General features: G+C 39.3%; 1 protein-coding gene across 1 annotated transcript in view; it reads right to left on the reverse strand.

The window, feature by feature from the left end:
• The window catches only part of LOC137656857 (uncharacterized), a 94399-nt gene that overhangs the window by 58426 nt on the left and 23417 nt on the right, over positions 1-12556 (reverse strand). The window contains exons 3-4 of the mRNA XM_068391217.1: positions 9936-10023; positions 1658-1758 (exon numbers count right to left, since the gene is read on the reverse strand). Coding sequence (XP_068247318.1) covers positions 1658-1758; positions 9936-10023 — 189 coding nt within the window. The remainder of the gene's footprint in view (positions 1-1657; positions 1759-9935; positions 10024-12556) is intronic.

Raw genomic sequence — 12556 nt, forward strand, 5'->3', positions numbered from 1 at the left:
TAGTACCGTTACCAACAGAAGTTATTGTTGCATTAATATCACCTTGCTGACAGACCCTAAAGGTACCAATGGATGAGGAAACTCAGTAGCATTTGAAGGGTAAGCAGTGTTATGTGTTACAAGGTCATGATCACTTACCAGTAGATGAGGAAATTGGTAGCATTCTGCTACTCCAAGGACACAATCGCTAACCAACCCTACAGGTGCAAGTCAGTGTGAACTATTAGTCTACTATACAATGCTGGAGATCAATCAGAGGTAGGACCTTTCACCTTCAACTTATGAAGAACAGTGGCTGTCACACCAGGTTCACCATCGCTAAACAGTTGATACTTGAACTCTATAACTACAAGCAGAGGTGCTGTGAACAGTACAGTATTCTCATCAGCCTACTGTACAATACTGGAGGTTGGTCAGTATGCAACGGTTTGCTTGCAACTGATGAAACAGCAGTGGCTACCACACCAAACCCGAAATCACTAACAAACATCAAAAGTACCAGCTAATGCACAAGCTCTGTATCATCACAGAGCAGTGCACAAGAATAAGGAACAATTCTCTAATATCACAATAGCAATGGGGTAGGTGGGCTTATTTGCCTCACCCTCCCCCTGGTCTACGTTGCTGGTAATCAGTCTGAGTAGGACCGTTTACTTGCACCGAGTGCAACAGCGGTAACTGTGACACTAGTTCACATTCCACTTGACCGACCCAGATCAGGCAAGTCCCTCCGAGGCAGAGAATCTACTATAAAGAGAAATGAGTTATCTTCCTGATTGGAAGTAAGAACCATGTTTGAGGAGGGGCTGCTTACAGCCACCCCTTGCTAAGGTGCACAACACACGGGGGCTTCAAAAGTTTTTATCTTCAAAGGAACAAATTCCCCTTTACCGCATGCTTACCTTTTGGTAAACTTCCATTCAAAAGTGAGAAGACTTAAAAAAACCAAACAAGTTTAAAAACAGTTCCAACAGTTGAGAGGGTAACGCAATAGTAAATTTGTACCCATTGGGGCCTAAGACAAAACTGGCCATTCTGTGGCAGGCGGATGGCTAGAGCTTCCCCCACGCGTCACAAGTCATTACCTACTACAGTACCTTATTAATGATTCAATGGCAGTTCCAGCACCACTGAAGACACATCCCTATTTTAAAGGATGAAAGGTTTGTACTGTATATGCATAGGAACAAACCAGAGTTAGTTCAGGCTCCAACAGCTGTAACTTCACCATACATTACCGATTTGAAGATTACAAGAGCTGAAAATGCCACTTCCAGTTGGAGTTTAAAAACTGCCAGTCGATTCAGTGAGACTATACCTATGATCAAAATGGCAGCTTCCTGAATAAATTACTAAGGTTTGCTTTTTCATAAGCACAGAACAGCTGTTAACTACATTGTACCAAGCTTTACCAAACATTTCCACTTTGTGTCTGATGATACTTCTAAATAAAAGACAAGTTTATATAACTAGGAAAAATATAAACTACTTGAATATTAGATCATGTTACCAAGTTTCAATTACCATATTCAAAATCATGCAGGGAATATTCCTACATAAGAAAAAAAATTCTGGTTTGTACTTTAGTATGAATAAATCATTTATAATATTTCATACCAGAAATATCTTCAACTAAAAAAAGAGACAGCATACTTACTTCACCTTTTCTAGGTCTTCCTCGTTTTCTCTTTGGAGGAGGCCCATCAACTGCAATGCTCATTGGATGATTTTCGGCAAAGACTTTTGATACCTCAGCCCCTTGGGAATAAAAGCAAAATTCATTCAGAAAGACCAATGACTCTTGCATGTCCCTAAATATTAAATATAACTTTCTACCATAGCACATATAACAAAAAACTTATTACAGTACTGCCTTCTTGAGGTTGGGACAGGAAAGGATTTTCATTTCAGAGGCGGGAATCTCAACCTTTGCTTGCAATTTTGGAAATTCAAATAATTGCATTTTTGGGTCTATATTTCATGTTTTGAATGTTATTTAAAAAAAAAAACAATTTGTTTTATGGCTAAAACATTCTTTTCTTATACATACAGTATTTACAGTGCAATCGGTCGCTTAAGCAACCCTTTTCTTATAAGCGTACACGAATGATGAATTTTTCTTCAAGAATTTCAAGTAAAGATACTTATTGTAGTCTCCCATAAACTTCACATTAAACATTTACTTTCATCAAGGCTGTAAATAAAGACCATAGTTTCTTTTGCTTGTACAGTATCTTGAAGAAACGTATATTACGTTTCTCCAAGTTATACTTATCGAATTTCTTTGTTCGTTTATATAATTACAATTCCCATGTTATAATTATACTGGATGAGGCAAAAAGTGTTGGCGATGGTAACTAAATATATCTAAAGCATAAAGTTTGCCCTGAAAAATGCTAGTACTGTCTTACTCATGTGTGGGCATTTAGTACATGTAGCATATATATTTCTAGATTTGAGGGATCACCAGTGTTGAAGGAAATTACCATTAAAAGCCCATACTAAGGGATCTATCGCATATTAAGCTGATCGTACAAAAAATAAAAACAAAATGGTAGCCGGTATTTCTTTGTACAGTATGCTCATTTTTAAAATTACAATTTTTATGTTATATTTATGCTGAAAGATGTATGAAGTATCAGAGACAACAGATAAGTATGCTTGAAGAGTAAAATTTGGCCAAAAAGTCAGCAGACAAGAATACTTTATATATTGGTATATGTAGCATAAATATTTCTGAATTTGAGGGGTGGTGCTCAGCATTGCTTAATAAATAACCCTGATATATAATGATCCTGTCCTTATGATCCCTAGTGGTGAGGTATAATTACCCACAAATCCCCAAAATGACCACTTAATAAAGTTAATCAGATGATTTGTTTGAAAGAAACTTTGACGGACGATATCTCAAAACATGAAATTTTCAGACTATTTCTTTGAAAAAACTTTGACGGATGATATCTCAAAACATGAAATTTTCAGAGATAAATCAAAACTACTTTTATGTTTATAGACAAATAGTGTACCATTTACATATGAAGAGAGGAAGTTTTATATTACAAAAATTTATAGCAGGGATTTGCGAAATGGCAATTAATACAAACATTGCCAATATGTTACAAAAAAAAAATACAAAAAATGACGACTGATTAAAAAATTTTTGGATAAAATTTAGCGAATAAAATTAAATATGATATTTTCAATTTAAAATAAATTTTTGAATATACTTACCCGGTGAATATATATATAGCTTATGTCTCCGACGGTCGACAGATTCCAAAAACTCACGAGCAATCGCCATGAAGGCTGCCGGGTGTGCCCACCAGCGCCGACTATCGGCCAGATACCGCATATACTTCTCCATAAGTTCAGTTCTTCTCAGTCCGTAGGGTCTCTATCGGGGAGGAAGGGAGGGCCTTTAATTATATATATTCACCGGGTAAGTATATTCAAAAATTTATTTTAAATTGAAAATATCATTTTTAAATATTAAACTTAACCAGTGAATATATATATAGCTGATTCACACCCATGGTGGTAGGTAGAGACCAGTATTAAAACAATAAAGGCGTATATGCTCAAGGGTTTTTGACAAATATTCAAAAAACAAACTTAAGTATAGGTACCTGATAAGGAAGCTGACTCTGATGAATACTCTGACTCATTAGTTCGCTATCCTTATGAAGCCCAGCGATCCTCTCAGGAAGCTGAAAGACTTCCAGGAGCTGTTATAATCAGGGTGAACACCCCTACAACAGGACCTCATCAATACCCTTAATCTGGGCGCTCTCAAGAAACAATATTTTGACTACCCGCCAAATCAAAAGATTGCGAAAGACTTCTTAGTCTCCCGTACAACCCAAAACCAGATTAAAAATTTCAAGAGAAGATTAAAAGGATATTGGGATTAAGGGAATGTAGTGGTAGAACCTTCACCCACTACTGCACTCGCTGCTACGAATGGTCCCAACGTGTAGCAGTCCTCATAAAGAGTCTGGACATCTTTCAAGTAATATGAAGCGAACACCTACTTGCTTCTCCAAAAGGTCGCGTCCATAATACTTCTAAGGGATCTATTTTGTTTAAATGCTACTGAAGTTGCTACCGCTCTAACTTCCTGAGCCTTAACTTTAAGCAAATTACGATCCTTCTCACTTAAATGAGAGTGTGCCTCTCTAATCAAGTCTAATAAAATAAGACAACACATTCTTCGACATAGGCAAAGAGGGCTTTTAACGGAGCACCATAAGGCCTCTGAAAAAACCTCACAGCAGATTAGTTCTAGATAAATAAAACTAAGAGCTCTAACGGGGCACAGCACTCTTTCAACTTCATTCCCAACAATCTCAGATAGACTGGGAAGTTCAAACGATTTAGGCCATGGACGAGACGGAAGTCCATTTTTGGCCAAAAAACCAAGCTGAAGAGAGCATACTGCTTTATTAGCGGAGAAGCCGATATTCTTGCTAAAAGCATGTATCTCACTAACCCTTTTTGCAGAAGCCAAGCTCACCAAGAAAAGTGTCTTGAGGGTAAGATCCTTCAGGGAGGCTGAACTTAACGGTTCAAACCTGTCTGACATAAGGAACTGCAGGACCACGTACAAGTTCCAAGCCAGAGTAGAAATATGACGCTCCTTGGAAGTCTCGAAAGACTTAAGAAGGTCCTGAAGATCTTTGTCATTAGATAGATCCAAATTTCTATGCCTGAAAACAGAAGCTAACATGCTTCTGTAGCCTTTAATGGTAGATGCAGAAAGGGAGCGACCATTTCTCAGATAAAGCAGAAAATCTGATATCTGCGCTACAGAGGTACTGGAAGAGGAAATAGAGGAGGACTTGCACCAGTCTCTAAATACCTCCCATTTAGATAGATAAATCCTGATGGTAGAGGATCTTTTAGCCCTCGCGATCGCTCTAGCTGCCTCCTTCGAAAACCCTCGAGCTCTAGAGAGTCTTTCGATAGACTGAAGGTAGGTAGACGAAGCGCGGGGAGGCTTTGATGAAATCTCTTTACGTGAGGCTGACGCAGGAGATCCATCCGCAACGGTAGACTTCTTGGAATGTCTACTAGCCAAAGAAGTACCTCTGTGAACCACTCAGTCACGGGCCAGAGGGGAGCAACCAAAGTCAACCTGGTCCCTTCGTGAGAGGCGAACTTCTGAAGAACCTTGTCTAGGATCTTGAATGGTGGGAAGGCATAGATGTCTAGGCGAGACCAGTCCAGCAAGAAAGCGTCTATGTGGGCTGCCTCTGGATCTGGAACTGGAGAGCAGTAAGTCGAGAGCCTCTTTGTCAGTGAAGTCACAAAAAGATCTATGGTGGGTTGACCCCATGTCATCCATAGCTTCTCGCACACAGTCTTGTGCAACGTCCACTCCATGGAGATGACTTGTCCTCTTCTGCTGAGGCAGTCCGCTAAGACATTCATTTCTCCTTGCACAAATTTCGTCAAAAGAGAGATGTTACTTGCCTTAAATGGAGTTCCTTCTGATCCGTGGACCAAAGACCCGAGCATTCCAGACTGTCCAGTGGCGCTCCCTAACCCAAATCCGATGCATCTGAATACAACACATGGTTTGGGTTCTTGATCGCAAGAGAAAGACCTTCTCGAAGTCTGATGTTGCTGTCCCACCAAGTCAGACATGTCTAGACTGAGTTGGAGATTGGGATAGAGATACTCTCTAAGCCCTTCTCCTTGTTCCAATGGTTTAGGTGAAATTGGAGAGGGCAAAGGTTGAGTCTCCCCAGAGAGATAAACTGCTCCAGCGATGAAAGAGTTCCCACAAGGCTCGCTCAAACTCTTACAGAGCAACTGTTTTTCTCTTGCAAGTGACGGACTTTTAACAGAGCTTGTTCCATTCTTGTGGGAGACGAAAAGGCCCGAAAAATTCGACACTGTATCTCCATCCCCAAATAAAGAATAGTCTGGGATGGAGTACTGTAAGTTACGACTTCTCTACGTTCACTATGAGACCTAGCTCCTTGGTTAGGTCTAATGTCCATTTGAGGTTCTCCAGACAGCGATTTAATGACGACGCCCTGATTAGCCAGTCGTCAAAATAAAGGGAGGCTCTGATCCCTGAAAAAAATGTAGAAAGCTTGCTACATTTTGCAAGAGCCTTGTAAAAACAAGAGGAGCAGGACTGAGGCCGAAGCACAGTGCTCGAAATTGGTACACTACTTTCCCGTCCACAAACCTCAGATATTGTTGAAAGTTTGGATGAATCGGGATGTGGAAGTATGCATCCTGAAGGTCGAGAGAGACCATCCAGTCGCCTTCCTTTACTGCTGCCAAGACAGATTTGGTAGTCTTCATCGTGAACTTTGTCTTGACAATGAACACATTGAGTGCACTTACATCTTAAGTACTCCTGCAGTGAACGTGGCTGCCAGTTCATTGGAGCCATCCCTTATAGCCTTGTTCATGCATGACATAATTTGTACAGCAATACATTGTCAGCTGGAGAGACCTTCTTACTTAAGGCTCCCAGGGACCAATCCAAAAAATTAAATACTTCAAACGCTCGGAAAACTCCTATCAGGAGATGGTCTAGCTCTGAAGCAGACCATAAAATCTTGGAGCGTCTCATAGCTAGACGACGAGGAGAGTCCACTAGGCTTAAGAAGTCTCCCTGGGCAGAGGCAGGTACTCCCAAGCCGAGAACTTCTCCTGTGTCACACCAGACGCTCGAGCGAGAAGCTAATTAAGAAGGAGGAAAAGCAAAAGTAGACTTTCCTAAACTTCTCCTGGATTCCAACCAGTCTCCCAGTAAGAGCATGGCTCTCTTGGAAGAACAAGAGAGAACTGACTTCGTAAATGTAGGAGTCGAAGAAAGTCATGCCAAGAGTAAACTCAGACGGCGGAGCAGCCGTTACAAAACGAGTAGGACAAAATTTCCCTAAAAAAATTCATAATTTTAAAAACAAGGGATTGTTGGACAACCCTAGGTTACTCCTCTTCTGAATGAATCCCCAAAGGTACATTAGTTGAAAGGGGGTCATCAACTTCTTCAGAAGGCACATCATCTGATAAATCTAAAGTCTTGCGAGAAGGAGATTTACATTCAGAATGACGTGAAGGAAAAGCCTGACAGGCTACATCAACTTGTATATGAACAGAAGTTAAAGTTGGAGGGTCGATGTCACGTTGTGACTGCAGAGAATGTTATTCTACTACACGTCGTGACAGAAGTGACTGACGTTCAAACGTCACGTAGTAACAGCGGTGACTGCTGTTCGATGCTATATCGTGACTACGGTGACTGACCCTCGACGTCACGTCCTGTCTATGGTGTCTACCGCTCAACGTCACGTCGTGTCTGCGGTGTCTGCAGCTCAACGTCACGCTGTGACTGCGGTGGCTGACGTTCAAAGTCTCGGAGGAACTGCAGTGACTGCTGATCAAAGTTATGACTCGACTTAACTGACTGTTGATCAAAGTTACATCAAGATTTATCCTCCGCATCTCGTTTAACAGCAAAGCTGACACTAGGGATAACGTCAGCGTGACATAACAAAGCTCGTTTAGAAGGTTGAAGACCTGAATCACGTATCCCAGAACCGTGACGCACAAAAAGCAAAGGATCCTTTCGCACAGGAACAGGATCATAAGCTTCTATTAAGGAAGAAAGCTTTAACAGCATATCTTGCAAAACACTTAACTTCAGATAAACCTGTGACTGCAGTGGCTGACGTTCAAACGTCACGTAGTAACAGCAGTGACTGCTGTTCGATGCTATATCGTGACTACGGTGACTGACGCTCGACGTCACGTCGTGTCTACGGTGTCTACCGCTCAACGTCACGTCGTGTCTGCGGTGTCTGCAGCTCAACGTCACGCTGCGCACTCTGAATAGATCGTGACGTCGGAAACGTCTGTACATGAACGTCATTGCTATGAACGGGACTCTCATGATGACTCCAGCTAGGACGTTGAACTTGTTCTGAAGGAACTAATTAACGTTTCAACCGTCTCGAAACCTTACGCCAAGGTTTTTAAAGAGACGAATCATCGGAAGACGAGGAGAACTTCGTCTCTCCTGTCTTATGGCAAGGACGTGCTTGAAGAGCAACGTCTGATACCTTTGAGGGAACGTCTGTTCGTTGGTTTACACCTCTCACTCCCTTAGGTCCTACGACATTCCTTCTCCCTGGTGTAAGGGAGCCTGAAAGAGGTCTCGGACTAGGCAAGTGACAAGCACGAACAAACAAACCCTCCACAACACTGAACATGTTTTTCGCCCTTTCTTCACTGACATTGCATTTTTTAATAATTTCACCTTAGACATGAATAAAGCTGATTTCTACCTGAAGCACGCAATTCTCCCTTAAATCAAAAGGTTAGAATTGCGAAAAATGTCGTATAAGGTAAGTTCATTAGTGCAAAATGAAACACACATGCAAAAATTAATAAACATATACATATATATAGAATAAAACGGAAATATATTAAGTTAAAAAGATCAGTGACTTGGGAGGAGACTAAAACTAAATCACTTAAGGACAACGTTTTCAATCTCTCACCGTACAGTGCCTTGGGATGAGAATAAAAACTAGAACGTTATATCCTCTCTCCCTCTCTCTCTCTCTCCCCGTAGAGACTTGGGACGAGAGTAAATATCAGCGAGAATAAAGATTTGGATCGTTTTTTCTCTCTCTCTCTCTCGCTCTCTTGCCACTCACAAGAGAAAGGCTCACTCACTCTTCGTCAATAAAAGGTTATTTGACTAAAGGAAAATACTAAAAGGACTAAGAAATTGAAAATTAACATGTTCCTTTAAATTAGTATCTAAAAAACTTCAGTTTGTAAGAAGAATGAACAAAACGTCAAAAACGATTTACTCTTTCTGCAAAGTGAAACCGTGATTCTCTCTTTCTCTATCATAACGATAGAGTGCAAACTGCGTAGCATAAATAAACCAAACGTTAGTTCATCTTTGAAAACAGCACGAAGACTATTCAAAGAATAAATTTCTTGAAATATTTTCTATAAATATTCATCTCATCAATCTAAACAAATAGGCTATAAAAGTTGAATGGGCTCAACGTTGTTTAACTTCGCTTTCCAAGTCCGTACCACCTACAAAGAATAGGCATAGGTCGCTTCTAAACAAAAATATAAAATTTATCTCGGTGTTTAGTATAAATGGAAAGGGAATCGAAAAGGCCTAATAAAGGCGGGTGAGATATAAAATATATAGAGGTAAATCTATAAATATCAACAATAATTTATAAAGTGATAAAATAATTACCAAAAGCCTTTAACACACTTCCGTACACTGAGGGAAGGGTCGGCCATCTTTTCTCTATGGAAAATCCAGAGATGAAAAAAAAAAAGCAAGGGTAAAAAAATTTTTCTCTCCTTTCAAAAGCATTTCTTTTGAAGATCGTATTGCTTGAGAATAATCCAATACGGCGAAAGCCATAAAACCATGAACAAGTACTTCACCAATCAGTAGAAACTTGAGGTTAAGCGCAAGCGGAACCAATGCTGTCACTACCACCGACAGAGAAGAACTGAACTTATGGAGAAGTATATGCGGTATCTGGCCGATAGTCGGCGCTGGTGGGCACACCTGGCAGCCTTCATGGGGATCGCTCGCGAGTTTTTGGAATCTGTCGACCGTCGGAGACGTAAGCTATATATATATTCACCGGCTAAGTTTAATATTTAAGATTAAAATGTTTTTTAAGATGAAAATCAACGGAGAAATGAAAAGGTAGATTAAGTTTGAAATGACCCCAATATAACATTGTTCCAATGGGGCAGAGTTGCTTCCCTTAAAGAATGTCAGGTATAATTTCAATAAAAAATAATCCTGCCTTTAATTTTATGACTAATTCTTTCTATGAAACTGAAATAAAAAAAACTAACACGTATATAGAATACAACATATGTACTCAAACGTTACAAACATGAAGAAAAACAAGTACCTTTGGCCAAATCATCCATTGGTATGTCATCAGTATCCCCTTGTATGTCAATAAGAGTTGATTGAACACTTGGAAGTTGCTCTTCTGCCTAGAAATTAGTGATAAAAAATTAACATCTATACAATTTTGCAAATTTAAAGCTAAACCATCCAGGAGTCTATTACCTATGAACAACTAACCATACCACCATATTCTGAAAGATGAATTTAGTCTTAATTACTAATTTAAGAAATACATGCAACTCAAAATAGAAATAACAATATACATATAAATAAGTCATAAAAAATATTACATATCTACTAAAAGTCAAGGTTATAAGGTATAATTACCTATCCTTCAAGTACTATAAAATTACAACACTGCATAATACATTGACGTTGATTGCATTGATTCAAATAAGCCCTACATCTAAATTTAAACAAACTGTAGTAAATGGTTGCTTAAGTTTAGTTAAGGAATAGACCTTTGTGCAGCATACATTACTATCTCATTGAAATTACTTGACAATGCAAAGATATTCACATGGCCCTGCTAAAATTCAATTCAATTCCAAAGATTATACATCAAACATTTCTTAAGCTGCTTTCCAGTTATTATTACACAGGTATTCAAAATTACAGATCCTGGAGAATTTGTTAAATTCAGTACTTTAATTATTAAAGAGTTTTTTACTTAATTGATTACAATGAGTTATCATATGATATTTGCAAGCATTTACTTTTTTTAAATAAGCTAGCATATCCTTAATAGGAGTAAAGTGAGGTCATCTAATGGAGAAAAAAAAAAAAAAAAAAAAAAAAAAAAAAAAAAAAAAGGAAATAAAAGCCTCACATTTAATTGGCTATTAAAATTCATTAAAAATAAAAATAAAAAATAGTACACCATAATAGTAATTATATGAAATTACAACACTGAAAAATAAGCTCTCACTCTCTCTCCAAATACTATACATATAATACTGTACTGTACTTTACATGAAAGCTTATCAATCTAGGAGACTGGGTTTTATAATGGGATTGCAGGTTTCAAGTGCATATTGTACATACTTTTCTATATACTGTATAAGAAATGTACAAGTCCCTTTATAGGGGTAAAATCCAATCTACATAAAAAATTGACTCACATCAGGTCTCTTGGAGCCAATTAATGATGTAGGGTGATGTGCTACTTTAAAACTGGACTGTTAGTCTCAAAGTCTCATCAAGTTTTGTACCAAGTTCGTTACAGCTTACTTGGTAACTAGTGTGGTGTCAAATTCTTAAACAAAATTTAATCAAAGACTTATTCATCATTACAATTATTCCATCAATAGATTTGTTAAAATACCTTTCACCTTTCTCTCAAATTTTATAAAGCTAAGATACTACTACAACTACTTTGTCTTATACTGTACAAGATATCAAGATTCATTTTTAGCAAGAAATCTAGAATGGAGACTTTCTTCAATTAAAACCAAGGCTAATCTAAAAAATAAATAATAATTTTATCAAAAGCATTGTGGTGCTCCACAATATCTGCAGGATCTTTTAACACTTGTGTTACATTACCCAAAATTAACAATGTCTTACTTTCATAATTCACCAGCTTGTTCAGATATATTTTAAACATGACAAATTCGAAGATAATTTGTATTTTTCCTAACCATACAAACCTTAGCTATTTACATAGGGTTTCCTTTCGGCGTAGCTGAAATGACGAGCCATTAAAGTTTTAACGAGGGTTTAACTACCCCCGCGCTAGTTAGCACGGGGGTAGGGAGGGGTAGCTAGCTACCCCTCCCCCCTCCACACACCGGTGAGCTGCCTCACTTCACTTAGAGGTAGGACTTGTCTCGGGGGACAGGGCTGGCGGGCAAATATGTGTAAATAGCAAAGGTTTGTATGGTTAGGAAAAATACAAATTATCTTCAAATTTGTCATTTGTTCCGTAACCGAAATACACACCACGCTATTTACATAGGGTGACTTACCCTTAGGCAGGGTGGAAAGTCCCCAGCCTTACTGGCGTTGGCTTACCCGGGGACTCGGAATCCGAGTGCGTAGCACTTCAAGAAAAAAAGTCACTGTACCTCACAAGTTTATTGCTACACAAGAAACGAGCGGCCTACGTAAGTGTGTGTGGAGAGATGAAGTGTGACTCGTCCTAGGAAGTTGACCTGAAGTCCTTTATATGGAATTCTAGGCTAGGACGTCCCCATACCACCTCGTCAGGGTATGGGGGACGCGACAGTATTGTACTTAATACTAGGAACACAAGGAAGCATGGTTTACCTGCAGAGGTTTGAGGTCAGCTATGCAGAGACCCAGGATGCTGCATTCCCCAAGAGAGGGAAGGATGAAGAAAGAAGTAAGAGCCAGACATACTTTTTCATTCACGCAGACTAAAACCGGGTAACAGTGCCCTCAACCTTCTGCTACTTGTCCATTAAGGAGCCTGAGGTTAGACCAGCTGTTGTGCAGCCACCACAGGGCCGATAGAAAAAGTATCATGGCTCCTGTGGGTCACGTCTTGCAGGTAGTGGGCTGTGAAGGTCGTCTGACGCTTCCAGACTCCAGCTTGTAGAACCTGCGTCACAGAGAAGTTTCTCTTGAAAGCCAGGGATGTGGCGATGCACCTGACAT

The sequence above is a fragment of the Palaemon carinicauda genome, chromosome 17 (assembly GCF_036898095.1).
Source record: "Palaemon carinicauda isolate YSFRI2023 chromosome 17, ASM3689809v2, whole genome shotgun sequence".
In the NCBI taxonomy this organism is placed as follows: Eukaryota; Metazoa; Arthropoda; class Malacostraca; order Decapoda; family Palaemonidae; genus Palaemon; species Palaemon carinicauda.